Consider the following 11,617-nt stretch of genomic DNA (forward strand, 5'->3'; position numbering starts at 1 on the left):
CTCGAACCATGCTTGACTCGAACCATGCTTGACTCGAACCATGCTTGCCTCAATTTGCAAAGCAATCCTTATACCAACCACTTGGCCACGACGCGCGACGGCCTTACTAAAGCTAGTTGAAATTTGTGTTCTGTATTTAAGTAAGAACCATATGTTAAAGATCAAATTGGCTTAAAAACTTTCTTAAAACGTCATTCACTAATGAGACGACCAGGGAGTCATACCAAAATAAATGTTACGGCTCAGAGTTTAAAGATTAACTGTGTTTAACAATTTTCTCCACATTTTTGTGCTCAGAACCAAAAGGTCGCCAAAATCGGCCTGGGGGGAAGGGGAGGGGGGGTTAGGTACTTGTGTATATGACTGTACACGCCGTACCGTGGCGTTACTCTGCCAACTGAGCTACAGGTCGAGTTAGTAGGTCAATGAAATTTTTCTATGTGTCCGTTATAGATCTTTGTACTGGGTCTTGTCATTATTAATTTGTTTACAAATTTAATTCATGTTTTACGTCATCAACTCAGAAACTTAACATTTTGGAAAAAATCTGAAAGCTTCACAGACCATCTTCACATGTCGCGTATACGCAATGTGTATTTATGGGGACAATAGGTAAAACAGAAAATGTTTACATAAATTGATGAATCTTGTATGCATACTTTTATTCCCTGTACACTTTTGCAATAGTCGCAATAGTAACTAACGATGGGTCTCTACTTAAATTTTTCCGCGAAATATGACTTCCAACATTTTACGTGTAGAATGTCTGAAAATTGAAAATAAATAGGAATCACGAATTTACCCAAATATCCAGTTTGATGTGGAACAAGCTATATCTTCAAATAGAAAGATTGATATAGTATTTTTAAGGACCAAGGGCTAAAGTGCTTTTATATTTTGTGACCTCTTTTTGGGAGCCAGAAGAATGTAAACAGTTAATTTTCATTTCTGCATAAACAATCCCTTAAAACACACAGGGTTGAGTTCTGAACAGTAAATACTTTGCTATATTAATTTATATATGTGTACACATAATTTTTTACTGTTGTTTTTTATTGTTTAACTTATAAAGCCTTGTAAACACTCGCAAGAATAGCCACGTTACTCGCTTGTAACAGATATAAGAAATACTTACAGTGTGTTCGGACTTCTCCTGGTCTGTGGCGTGCGCGCGCACGTCGGGCGCCACATCGTGCGGCGGCAACTGTGTGCGGAGCTGCGCGCGCCGCCGCCGCGCCGCGTCGGAGCCTGACACTGGCGCCATCGGGCCCAGACACGACATGTACTCTGATACCTATCAGGCAAAATGGCAACAAACATTATAATGTATTATTATACACAAAGAGACCTGTAAAAATGTATACATGGATCTTAAGCCCATGCTTTGGGCGTAAAGTAATGAAAACAGCAATATATAAGAAGAATAAAGCTTGAAGATTGACATAATATTGTATGATATCTACCTTTAGAGAAAATCAATCAATCTTAGTAGAGGGATGTTTGTACATAGGTTAATACTACAAAATATTACTAGTAGCAGTAGAGCTCCTTGTGAAAGAAATTGTCCAGAGAAGTGCTGTCACCTTGTCTATTTCCGCCGCCAAGCAGTAATGTGAACATTACTGCGTTTCGGTTTTGAAGGGTAAGGATGCTGGTGAATTTATAGGAACATGGCACTTGTCATCTTATGTCTCAGGGTGATCGCGGTGGCAGTGCCCCTCACATCTTGGTGATTTACTATCAGTGACTGAGTGGCAGTGCATCTGTTATGAACGGGTGTGTTGCTTGCCACCAGGCATGATTTGTTCACACTTGTGTCACTTGGTATCATAAAAAAATCGGTTTCTTCGTAAATCAACTCATTATCTTCAAAAACAAATCATTATCTACATCCATCCTTATCATAGTTGTTTATTCTTCATAGTACTTATCAGAAATTTTCTATTTCATAAATATAAACAATAAAAAATACGACATATAAAAATGACTTACCAACTCAGTGGAGGCATTTGGAGGCACCCAGTCTACTTTCACAGGTTTATCAGTTACTCCTCTAATTTTGATCAATGGCACTGCAAAGAAATGAATGTTTATTGGTAAAGTGCTGATTAGCCTCTCAATAGATAACACAAATGATGAATTAAATGATTTCATTGTCTCTACAAGTTACAGAAATAAATGACAATTTTAGCGATTTTGTTATATTACAATTTAGACTTATTTGAATACAATTTTGACTCTTAAAATAAGTTGCTTGAATAACTACATGCAATGCCACTCCATTCGAATACTCTCCGACAGTATATCAGTACTACAAGCACTGAACAGCTATGACATAAACTCAGGGCTCATTTATTTATGCCATCAAGCACTCATGGAGGTATGTATACAAAACCACGTAACTCTTCAATGGATTAAAGGACACAGCGGCTCACGTGGCAATGACGCAGCAGATGAACTAGCCAGGAAAGGGTCGGAGACGGACGCTGTAGGACCAGAACCGATAGTGTCCCTCCCCTGCCAATGGTCCAGAACTACTATACACAAAGGTACAAAATCTTTACATAATAATACATGGACCACCCTTACGGTTTGTAGACAGGCGAGGGAAGCACTCCCAACGCTCAACGCCAGTCTATCTCGAATACTAATTAAACTTAAAAGGCAAGAGCTTTCGCACTCTAACTGCCGCCCTAACAGGTCATGGTCCATACAATAAACACCTTTTCAATTTAGGTATCACAGACAGCCCTGTATGCAGAGCGTACATGGAGGCTGCGCACATCCTACTACAGTGCTGCGGCGTGGCCAACTACAGGGCAAAGTACCTTGGAGTGCCAAGGTCGCTCCCCGAAGTCTTCAGCAAACCGAGGAGGTTGCCGAGATTCCTGGAGGAGCTTGGGTGACACGAGTAAGACCCTGCACCCACCACACGCAAAATAGGCGCCTTGACGTCGAGCTGCAGACACCAGCCCGTTACACCAAGTACCAACTACATGCTATATGTCGTTGAGATTCAATAATTTACTACAATTAACCAAAAACACAGTAATTTAAACATAATTATGACATATAATTAGGTTTTAAAACACAATGTATGTTTTTATTATAAAATACCAGAAAACATGCAAAATCCATCAGAAGTTCATGTTCATGTTAAAAATGCATTATTACGTTTATTATAAAATCAATGATTATGAAATAGTTCATATGAACGCATGTGTACTATAAACTACTAAATGTTTGTAATGATATAAAAAAAAGATAACAAATTCTTCTCGTATGAATCCGACCTATGAATGAGTAGTTTTAATCACTGTGATGATTTCAAGTACTTACCTACCAAATAAAAATATTTTTTAATTTAATACAAAAGAACGGTTTTACAGACATGACAAAACTATTAAACTGCGTTTCTACCAGAGATGTGCGAGGTAGCTAAGTGGTGTGAAAGGAAAAAATCCACCAATAGGATTACTTGTTTTTTGCTAGCCTTGCTAAGCATAACCGCGGTGAAAAAGGGCAAGCGGAGCTAAGTATTCTGACATACAAAACAGCGCGAGATATGTGCAAGAGATGCGAGCGAAAAATGTGTGTAAAGTATGCGTGCAAGCTAGCCGCCTTGCACCGCCTAGCTACCTCGCACAGCTTTGGTGGACACCATTACACTGCTTCACAGCCCACATCTCTATTGGAACCGCACCCCTAAGCTCCCGTGTTATTGACTATGGTGCACTAAAAACAATTTAGATTAAAAAGTAAATAAGTATGACGTCTCCAACACTTACACGATCCTCTCTTTGGCCCTGGGGTCCCAAGCAGCTCAAACTGTGCCCACCCTGACAAGTCATCATCCTGCACGTCGTGAACATCTTTACTACAGTGACATGATCTGCACACCTTACGCCAAAAATGTAAGTCCAAACCAGGACAAGATGGTCCTAAAAAATTTTAGTAGTAAATTAATGATGTTTCCAAGACACAAAGGCAGACCCCAACAAACATGAATCTTATACAGAAGAGCTTTTATTTAGCTTTTAGATTCTAGTCTCATTGAATGGATTTGTGGCATTGTGTCCAGATGATCTGTGCCATTTGTAATTAATTTTGAGGGAGGATTTAGCAGTTGCTGTCTAGGTTGGAGAAATTATTCATAGAAATGTACAAAATCTACTGTATGGCATTAAAAGAACAAGGCTAAATGTGACTTATCTGTTTTTGTATTCAATGCTCCTCAATTTCAATAGATAGGAAGAGACCAGACCTAGAAGACTGATTTATCTTGTCATGATGATAAAAATAATCAACACATTGGGTACTTTATCATAATAATTGTTTTAATCAGATTATAACCATAGTTGGTAGATAAGTTAAATTGAGGCTCGCTGGTGAATCTTGACCGCAGAACTTAACTTTAGGTAGTTAAATAGTCGTTGTCTTTATTTATACAAAATTTATGTTTAAAATAATCCTACAAATTCACAACGTACCACAAGAGTTGCAAGGAGCGCCGGCTCCACTATCGTGTCCTAACCGAGCCTTACTAAGTTTCTCTCGCTGGCTTTCCAGCTTAGACAACCAAGCCGGCGCCTCTGGAGTCTCCACACATGAATCACCCATCTAAAAATATATATAATAATATGATAAGATCCCACAAATAACATGATGTAAAACCAAAACCTATAAGTATGACTACTCCGTAATTTTATACATATAATTTACCTTGAAAATTAGGTTACTCAGCACAATAATAGAAATACTATTTCTGTTCGCATTAAATATTATGAAAAGTAAATAAAATCAAATAAAAGGGGAAATTTCAATTAAGCTCGGGACGAACACCAATACCCACCCAATACCACAGAACAACCAATATTTTAATATTACTATTTTAAAGACCATAGACTTTTTTATCTTGCTCGATTTTTTATTTTAAAATATCTGTTTGCAAAATAAACGCGAACGGACGAGGTCAGTTTACCTAGACCTTTACTTATCATTGCCGCAGCGGCAGCGCTCCTTAGAGTTGCCGTTAAAAAATATATATTCTAATAGTAGGAAACTTAATTAAAGCATTCTTAAAATGTCTGTCAGCCAAAAATATTTTTTGTCTGTGTCCGTCATCCATCTTTCATTCAATGCGTTTTCTACACGAGTTTATACAAATATTGCATTTATTTCATTGGTTTTAATTTAATAACACTTTGTTGTATGTATAATACTATTTAACACAAACGAAACTATTAATCAATAAGGTAATGTTGACAAATATTGTGTTTTCTTGATTGACTGCATTAAATGACTCATAGGTCTTTGTAAGTCAATAATTTACATTCTTTTATAGATGTCTTCTGGAAGGCCAATCAAGTGTGTGGTAGTGGGAGATGGTACCGTCGGAAAAACATGTATGCTGATATCCTATACCACTGACAGTTTCCCTGGTGAATACGTGCCTACAGTGTAAGTAAGACAAACCTGAAAATTGTACTGTCACTAAAGTAAATTCTTGTATTTACCTACACTCAAAATTACTCGAGACTAAAATATTTTCAGGTTTGATAATTATTCTGCGCCTATGGTGGTAGACGGTGTCGCGGTATCTTTAGGCCTATGGGATACTGCAGGACAGGAAGATTATGACAGACTTAGACCACTAAGTTACCCCCAAACAGATGTCTTCCTCATATGCTTCAGTGTGACAAGGTGAATAAGCCGTATAATAAGTGTTTGTAGACTATGTTTATAACAATAAATATTTTTTTAATTGACCTTGAACATCTTTCATATATTACATTTGTCTTTTCAGTCCATCTTCTTATGAAAATGTTACTTCCAAATGGTACCCTGAAATTAAACATCACTGCCCAGATGCACCAATTATTTTGGTTGGTAAGTGGTCCAAAATAAATAAATGTTAACTGTTTATTTATAATATTTGTATCTGTTCCCTTATAACTGTATATCATCAACAGGGACTAAAATAGACTTGAGAGATGACAGAGAAACATTGAGTTTGCTATCAGAACAAGGAATGTCTCCTTTAAAAAGGGAACAAGGTCAGAAATTGGCAAATAAAATTAGAGCTGTAAAATATATGGAATGCTCAGCCTTGACACAGCGTGGACTCAAACAGGTCAAGTTTTATTCATAATGTATATTTGTAATATTTACTTGCTTTTGTATATTTTTAAATAAAACCTTGTACTTGCAGGTGTTTGATGAAGCAGTTCGAGCAGTTTTGAGACCAGAACCTCAGAAAAGGCATCAAAGGAAGTGTTTAATAATGTAGATATAATTATATTAAACATGGCTAAAACAATGACAGACAGGCAGGAATCTCCTATTGACAGTAATAATATGTTTCTATGCCAATTTAGGATTATTATTTGTCTTATTGTATCATTTAATAAATGTGTAACATTTAATAACAGTTACATTTTGATAAAATTATGAATATTTTGTGATTAATTTTTTTAAGTGCCATAAATTATTTTCTCCTTGATTCAACAAGAAAGCTGTTTATAGAAGACATCACATAATTTTTGTATTTATTATGTTTATAATGTCATATGTTTAGTAAATGGAAATGCCAAAGATATACAGTAGATATAAGATTATCTTTTTACAAATTTGATTATGGATAGAAACAAATTGTTACTGTGAATGAAAATTACTAAAACATTATTTTTATATTCGCGAATGAACCTCAAAGTTTTAATGTTTTGAGATATTAGTCTTTATGCAATTTTAAATAAGGACTGACTGTAGAAGCTAGAGTGTATTAACATACTCAATTTAATTAATATGTTAGCAAAACATGGTAAGCATTTATTATATTTCTTAAGATGAATAACAAACAAACATCTAGTATTTTTTGTGCTGATGGACTTGGGTGGAAAATAGATAACTAGGCACCTCAGTGAACATTCTATAAAACTTTGCCACTGTATCAAGACATTGTGTTGACCTACCACTGCAGTGAATATTATATATATTTCCCCCTAAGACAATATCATTTCAACAAAACCTTATTGCAGTGTTCAATTTGTCTTAATTGGCAAAGGAAATGTATGCAGTCATCTTTTATTTGATGTACAGCATTTATATTTCGCTTAATGTTAGGCTGATTTATTTGTTTACATCGCTAGTAACAATAAAGTGTGTTTTATAGGTAAAATATTTTTATATGTCAAAATATTAGACTTAATAAGGACAAAGGCATTTTAGCTTAACTGCAGTTACGATTTTGTTATTATCATTTGTATAGACTGCTTTGATTTACAGGTAAAGCTTTGATTATTAAAATTGTATATATTATACTTAATTATTCAATTATTTATAAAAGAACAAAGGCGCAATTTATGAATAAATATTATACTATACTATACTGAACTTTATTATTTTGCCTTACCTTACTTTAAATAATTTAAAAGAAAACATGAGTTTAGATGAATTAATTTTATTTAACATGTTTACATGTCACTGATACATAAATATAACGTTATAATTAATCCATACAACATTCCCAGGTAGGGTCGAAAGTTTAAAAAAAGTAAGTATAATTTTAATTTTTCAACAAAACTATAATTTAACACTGCAGTTTCTCCTCAATATGAATTTTACTGACTGACATTATGCTATAAATACGAATTCAATTTCACCAGGGAAATCTCAGGATTAGAATTAAAATGTTTGACAATAACAGTAATGACTAGAAAAACTGCATTACATATGTTCTGCATTAATAGAGAACATTAAACACCAATTTATTTTATTCTAAAGTACACATTCAATACACCAAGAGAACTATTGAAACAGGTTTATATTAAGATTCGGCGAAAAGAGTAGCGTTGATCGCATCTGTACTTAGTATACAACATGATACATAAGTAATGTTACGTGTTACGTATTATATACTAACAAAGTTGTAACTTATAAGAACACTGAGTACATTACAGTATAATAATACAAACTTATGTTCCAGATGACATTTGACAAAATACATTTAGTGTTCCTAAATAAAACAAAAATAAATGCAACATGATAGGAAAGTAACGCTTCAAACGTAATTACTACGCCGTTTAACATATTTCTATTAAACATTACTTAAATGGTACATCACCTAAACACAATTATGCAGAAAAAATCACAATAACCTAAGAGAGTTCCGATCCTGATTTCATATCTTGTGTTACCTAAAGTAGCATACTTAATACGATATTATAATTGAATACTGTAAAATGTTTGAGATCTATTGGTTAAATTTTCATTAGTAAGTAGTTAAAAAGATTTTTCTAAAATGTGTGGAATTTATATGATTTTAATATACTGACTATGTAAACATTTGTTTTGCAAGAATCAGTAAAAGATATTCTTGTACAGGGTGTCCTGTAAATACTGAACTATCTTTCATGGTGCGACATTATAGGTAACAACAAAAACCTTGTGCAATAAAAAATATTGCAAACACAAATAACAAAACCTGTTAGTTGTGACCTAAACTGTCGGCACTTTGATTATAGATCACTATTTATAGGACATGTGTACTACTTTATGGTATAAGAACTCTTGTCTTAGTACAAATTCTAAAATAATAAAAATGTACCTAACAAATCTCATCTCCCTAAACATTTAGCTCACATTTAATTCATTCGCTTTGTTCCATTGATAAAATCAGAGTTGATATCATGTTCAATTACTGTTTGTAAGTAATTCTAAAACTACGAACAATTTCCAATCCCAATTATTCAGATAAACAAAGATTATTAAAAAAGACAACTTTTTATATTACTAATATCAACATTCTTAGCATTTACCTGGCTTCAAAATCCTTTTATAAAAGTTGTCTCATAACCATAACCATTGATTCTGTACATTTATTGTGCATAATCAAGTAACATACAATATATACATCATCTTTATAATTACAAACAATCATAGATATATTTTTGTGATTTTTCATTTTTTAATCATGCATCTAAATAAATTCCTTTAGGACTAATACCTTAATAATAGTATGCAATTAAATGTATAAATCTAAAAGGAAAAATACTTGCATCAAATAACATTTGAATACATAACTTTATTATAAAATAACTGGTTGACACAAACAATGCAATTTTGGATAATTCATAATGCTACTATTTACAACATGTCTATATATTTGTATACATATAAATTCTATGTGTCTAAATGAGATAACATTTAAATGGAAGGAAACATGAATAGATAACATTTACATATGGAAGAAGATATGAAAAAATCATTGATTTCTGTAGAAATAAATGATTATAACATCTTTAGAACTTTGATGTCGATTCTGCTACACCTATAAAATTTAAAATACTATTGCCTTTTTTCATCTAGTACAGCATGTAAAAAGATGACAAAATTATTTTAGACTTGACAAATAAGTCTAGGCTTAGAAATGTGTGCAACAGAATATACATTTTCAAAATGTTTGGTATTTCACCTGGATTAAAATCCTCTAAGTGCCATCACCACCTGGCAGATACTCATCATCCTGATATCACATAGTTCTATACGGCCCTTGAGATTTTAAATATTGAATTACCAGTGATGGTCCAGAAGATACCACCTCTGGTGGAATAGCTGTCAAGGGACAATTTTCAATACTCATGATTTGCAGACTAACGCATAGAGCTAATTCAAATGGAAGATTGCATAAATTTGGATTGTCATTCAAATATAATGACTCTAGATTTTCAAGAGTCCCTATCTCTTCTGGAAGGTACTGCAAATTGTTTTCCCCAATACTTAAGTATGTTAAATTGGTGAGGTGGCCAATTGATCGTGGCAATGTTGTCAACTGGTTTGATTGTACAATCAATTTTTGCAAATCGCGAAGAAATCCAATTTCATTGGGAAGGACTTCCAGTTTGTTTTCCTCCAAATCTAAAACCCTCAATTTCATCAAACTTCCAATGTTTGGAGGTATACGTTTCAGTAAATTATTAGACAATATTAAAACTTCTAGATTTTGAAGGCATTGTATATCATCTGGCAACTTTGTCAATTGATTAGTTCCTAAGTTAAGCTCGACCATATTTGACCATGTGCCGATATCCAGTGGTAGAGATGTAAGTAAATTTTCTTTCATATTTAATTTTGTTAAATTCTTTGCTCTTGAAAATATACCATAAGGTATTTTATCAATTTGATTATGTTCCAGGTTGATAGAGAATACATTAGTAAACTGTGCTGGACCTCCAGATGGATAACTTATGAATGAATTTCGGGATAATGTAATACTTGTAAGCTCATTGAGACTGGCGAGAAGGCCATCAGGCAATTGAGATATAGAGTTCCCTTCTACATTGAATTCATCCATATGTTTGCAATTACTCAGTGTTGATGGTATGGCGGTAAGTCTATTATATCGTAGTCCCAGACGGGTTAGAGCTTGAAGATTCCCAATGGTCTCTGGTATATCCAATAAATCATTGTGTTGCAAGTCCAAAGTTGATAAATTGACACAGTTGCCAATTTCTTGGGGTAGGTGCTCCAAGTGATTATGAGAGACATCAAATGTTACTAAATTCACCAAATTCCCGATGCCAAATGACAGTTCTTTGATTTTATTTTCCCTCAAACTCAGCATTGTTAAATTTGTTAAATTAGCGATACCATTTCCAACTACTTTAATTCTATTGAATCGCAGGAATAATGTTGTTAGAGATGTCAACTTGTAAACTACTTCAGGTATATCACTCAATTTATTGTGTCGCAAATCCAAAACCTTCAAACATTTCAAGTTGGCTAAGGAGTCTGGCAAGCTCGTCAAAGAATTTTCATTCAATGCTAATGTTTGTAAATTTGTCAAGCAACCAAACTCAGCCGGAAGTGCAACCAACTTATTTCCATACAAATAAAACTCTACAAGATGTGTTAAGTCCCTAACATTCGGTGGTAACGAGGTGATGGACGACTTACTAAGATCTAATCGTTTTGTTCCTTCTTCGCGGCATCGCATGAATTCCTTTATTACATCAAGGTCTGCTTGTATGGGTTTATTTTTCTTAGCTGTCGGTTTCGGTTTATTGGATTCTGGATGTTTTACCGTGACCACCTTCGGTCGAGCTCCTTCTGTATTAGTAAGAGACGCTGTTGATAATTTCTTCTCTCGCATACTGTGATATTTTTCTCTGGGGCTTACTGTGCCAATGGAATCCATTGCTTCAGAGTTTTCTCTTGATGAATTATCTAAATTCATGCTGTTGATTTTGTAACAGTAACGATATTAATAAAACAAATTTTGTTCCTTTCAGAAACTAGCTCCAATCTTCTAAAATTCACTTGTCATCTCTTTGCACGAAACAATCAATACCTATCTCTGAGCACTTAGGTATGCCACAAACATTTCCACTCTCGCATCACAATTGGTATAAACGTATTATTTTAGATTATTTCTCTATTATCATGTGAATTATCTAAACCTTTTAAATAGAGGTAATTCCAATATTAACACAATACTAGCAGGAAATAAATGGGCAACGGGCATGTATTCGCCTTTTACATCTTTGCGAAAATGAAATTTGTTGCCATATTATAAAATAAATAAGAGAAATTGTTTTTTTTTAGTATACTTTATTTATTT

The 11,617-nt window shown here is 33.9% G+C and overlaps 3 protein-coding genes across 3 annotated transcripts in view; 1 reads left to right on the forward strand and 2 right to left on the reverse strand.

The window, feature by feature from the left end:
- Positions 1 to 4,841, reverse strand: part of LOC113237766 (testin) — an 8,472-nt gene extending 3,631 nt beyond the window's left edge. The window contains exons 1-5 of the mRNA XM_026474406.1: positions 4,723 to 4,841; positions 4,491 to 4,620; positions 3,789 to 3,941; positions 1,993 to 2,072; positions 1,136 to 1,294 (exon numbers count right to left, since the gene is read on the reverse strand). Of these exons, the coding sequence (XP_026330191.1) occupies positions 1,136 to 1,294; positions 1,993 to 2,072; positions 3,789 to 3,941; positions 4,491 to 4,620 (522 nt within the window). The 5' untranslated portion in view covers positions 4,723 to 4,841. The remainder of the gene's footprint in view (positions 1 to 1,135; positions 1,295 to 1,992; positions 2,073 to 3,788; positions 3,942 to 4,490; positions 4,621 to 4,722) is intronic.
- A 256-nt stretch (positions 4,842 to 5,097) lies between these two features.
- LOC113237794 (ras-related C3 botulinum toxin substrate 1) lies at positions 5,098 to 6,311 on the forward strand. The gene is made up of 6 exons (XM_026474458.1): positions 5,098 to 5,255; positions 5,345 to 5,460; positions 5,554 to 5,703; positions 5,807 to 5,889; positions 5,973 to 6,133; positions 6,212 to 6,311. The coding sequence occupies exons 2-6, from the start codon at positions 5,345 to 5,347 to the stop codon at positions 6,287 to 6,289; spliced, it is 588 nt and encodes a 195-aa protein (XP_026330243.1). The 5' UTR covers positions 5,098 to 5,255; the 3' UTR covers positions 6,290 to 6,311.
- Positions 6,312 to 7,497: 1,186 nt separating this feature from the next.
- LOC113237764 (leucine-rich repeat protein soc-2 homolog) lies at positions 7,498 to 11,517 on the reverse strand. Its single transcript, XM_026474404.1, has one exon. The coding sequence runs from the start codon at positions 11,231 to 11,233 to the stop codon at positions 9,530 to 9,532; it is 1,704 nt and encodes a 567-aa protein (XP_026330189.1). The 5' UTR covers positions 11,234 to 11,517; the 3' UTR covers positions 7,498 to 9,529.
- Positions 11,518 to 11,617: the final 100 nt, after the last annotated feature.

This window comes from Hyposmocoma kahamanoa, unplaced genomic scaffold (assembly GCF_003589595.1).
Source record: "Hyposmocoma kahamanoa isolate Upper Pololo Valley unplaced genomic scaffold, ASM358959v1 94, whole genome shotgun sequence".
NCBI classification, from domain to species: domain Eukaryota; kingdom Metazoa; phylum Arthropoda; class Insecta; order Lepidoptera; family Cosmopterigidae; genus Hyposmocoma; species Hyposmocoma kahamanoa.

What these genes read in the sequence shown, in the direction of transcription:
- LOC113237764 (XM_026474404.1), bottom strand. Translation starts at nt 11,233, where the DNA reads ATGAATTTAGATAATTCATCAAGAGAAAACTCTGAAGCAATGGATTCC.
- LOC113237794 (XM_026474458.1), top strand. Translation starts at nt 5,345, where the DNA reads ATGTCTTCTGGAAGGCCAATCAAGTGTGTGGTAGTGGGAGATGGTACC. An exon ending in TGCACCAATTATTTTGGTTG is followed by an intron (nt 5,890 to 5,972) that starts GTAAGTGGTCCA and finishes TATCATCAACAG; the next exon opens with GGACTAAAATAGACTTGAGA. An exon ending in CACAGCGTGGACTCAAACAG is followed by an intron (nt 6,134 to 6,211) that starts GTCAAGTTTTAT and finishes TTGTACTTGCAG; the next exon opens with GTGTTTGATGAAGCAGTTCG.